Genomic DNA, 1,004 nt, shown 5'->3' with positions numbered 1-1,004 from the left:
CCTAAAACTATTCTACTTTGTGGCGCGGACAAATTACGCTCTGCTATCACTAGCAGTAGTGAAAACGGTGTAAAGAAACTGTTAAGCGAAGATCACGCGATTTGTACATATTTGTACATTTTGGCAGTCAAAAAGTGGTGTTGTTTAGAAATTTGAGTTCAGTTCAATAAAAGAATTTCCGAACAACACCACCTGCCCAAATGTACAAATCTGTGCAAATGCACAAATCGTGTGATCTCTGCTTAAGATGAAGACAAACATAGGGAGCTGCGAAAACGTTAAAATTTAATGCTAATACGGTGGACAAACAGGCTCGCTTATCTGCATAAACAGCATTTATTTGCTTTAACTAATGCATTTTCCTCTTTTAAATGCGCATAAGCAGCCAAACAAATACGCGAAGTTTTTGGGAAGTAATTTTTTTAGTTTTACTTTATTTTATTTTCATTTGCTTTATTTTATATCACATTTTTTATTTTACCATTAATTAATTTACATTTTTAGAATTGAATTTTATTAAAAAGTCTAAAACAACTAACTTAAACCAACGTTAAAAATATAGAAATTATAAAAAACTGAATAAAAACGAAATAAATGAAAATTCTACCGGCCGTGGGACTCGAACCAACGACCTTTCGGCTCATTCATCCGCAATACTGCCGTCTGTCAGGTTAAAAATATTATGCGCATTTGTGTGCTAGTTTATCTGTATAAACATGCCCGTCTGCCTCGAGTCTAAGATAAGTGCATAGTGTACATTTAGGTTTTATGTTTGTTCTGTATCTGGAGATTTTTGCGAATTATTTGTAAATTTATACACACTTATATAAGAAAAGCATACCTGCTTTCGAGCGAAGTAGTATTTATATCTGGTATTGCAAGAATATACAGCATTCTGTAGAAACATATGTTTTGAAGTTAACCAAATGCATATCGTCGATGTTTTTGCAAAACCGCCCATCGACCAGTTGCAAAACCGCCTAAATCGTCATTGTGACAAAAAT

At 33.7% G+C, this 1,004-nt stretch overlaps 1 protein-coding gene across 1 annotated transcript in view; it reads right to left on the bottom strand.

Annotated features, from left to right (window-relative positions):
- Positions 1 to 759: 759 nt before the first annotated feature.
- Positions 760 to 1,004, bottom strand: part of LOC118754624 — a 6,686-nt gene continuing 6,441 nt past the window's right edge. The window contains exons 4-5 of the mRNA XM_036489514.1: positions 842 to 869; positions 760 to 783 (exon numbers count right to left, since the gene is read on the bottom strand). Of these exons, the coding sequence (XP_036345407.1) occupies positions 760 to 783; positions 842 to 869 (52 nt within the window). The remainder of the gene's footprint in view (positions 784 to 841; positions 870 to 1,004) is intronic.

This window comes from Rhagoletis pomonella, unplaced genomic scaffold, assembly GCF_013731165.1.
Source record: "Rhagoletis pomonella isolate Grant_MI unplaced genomic scaffold, Rhpom_1.0 Rhpom_scaffold_04252, whole genome shotgun sequence".
Taxonomy (NCBI): domain Eukaryota; kingdom Metazoa; phylum Arthropoda; class Insecta; order Diptera; family Tephritidae; genus Rhagoletis; species Rhagoletis pomonella.
Note: the sequence above shows the minus strand (reverse complement) of the source record. Positions and strands in the feature narration are given on the sequence as shown.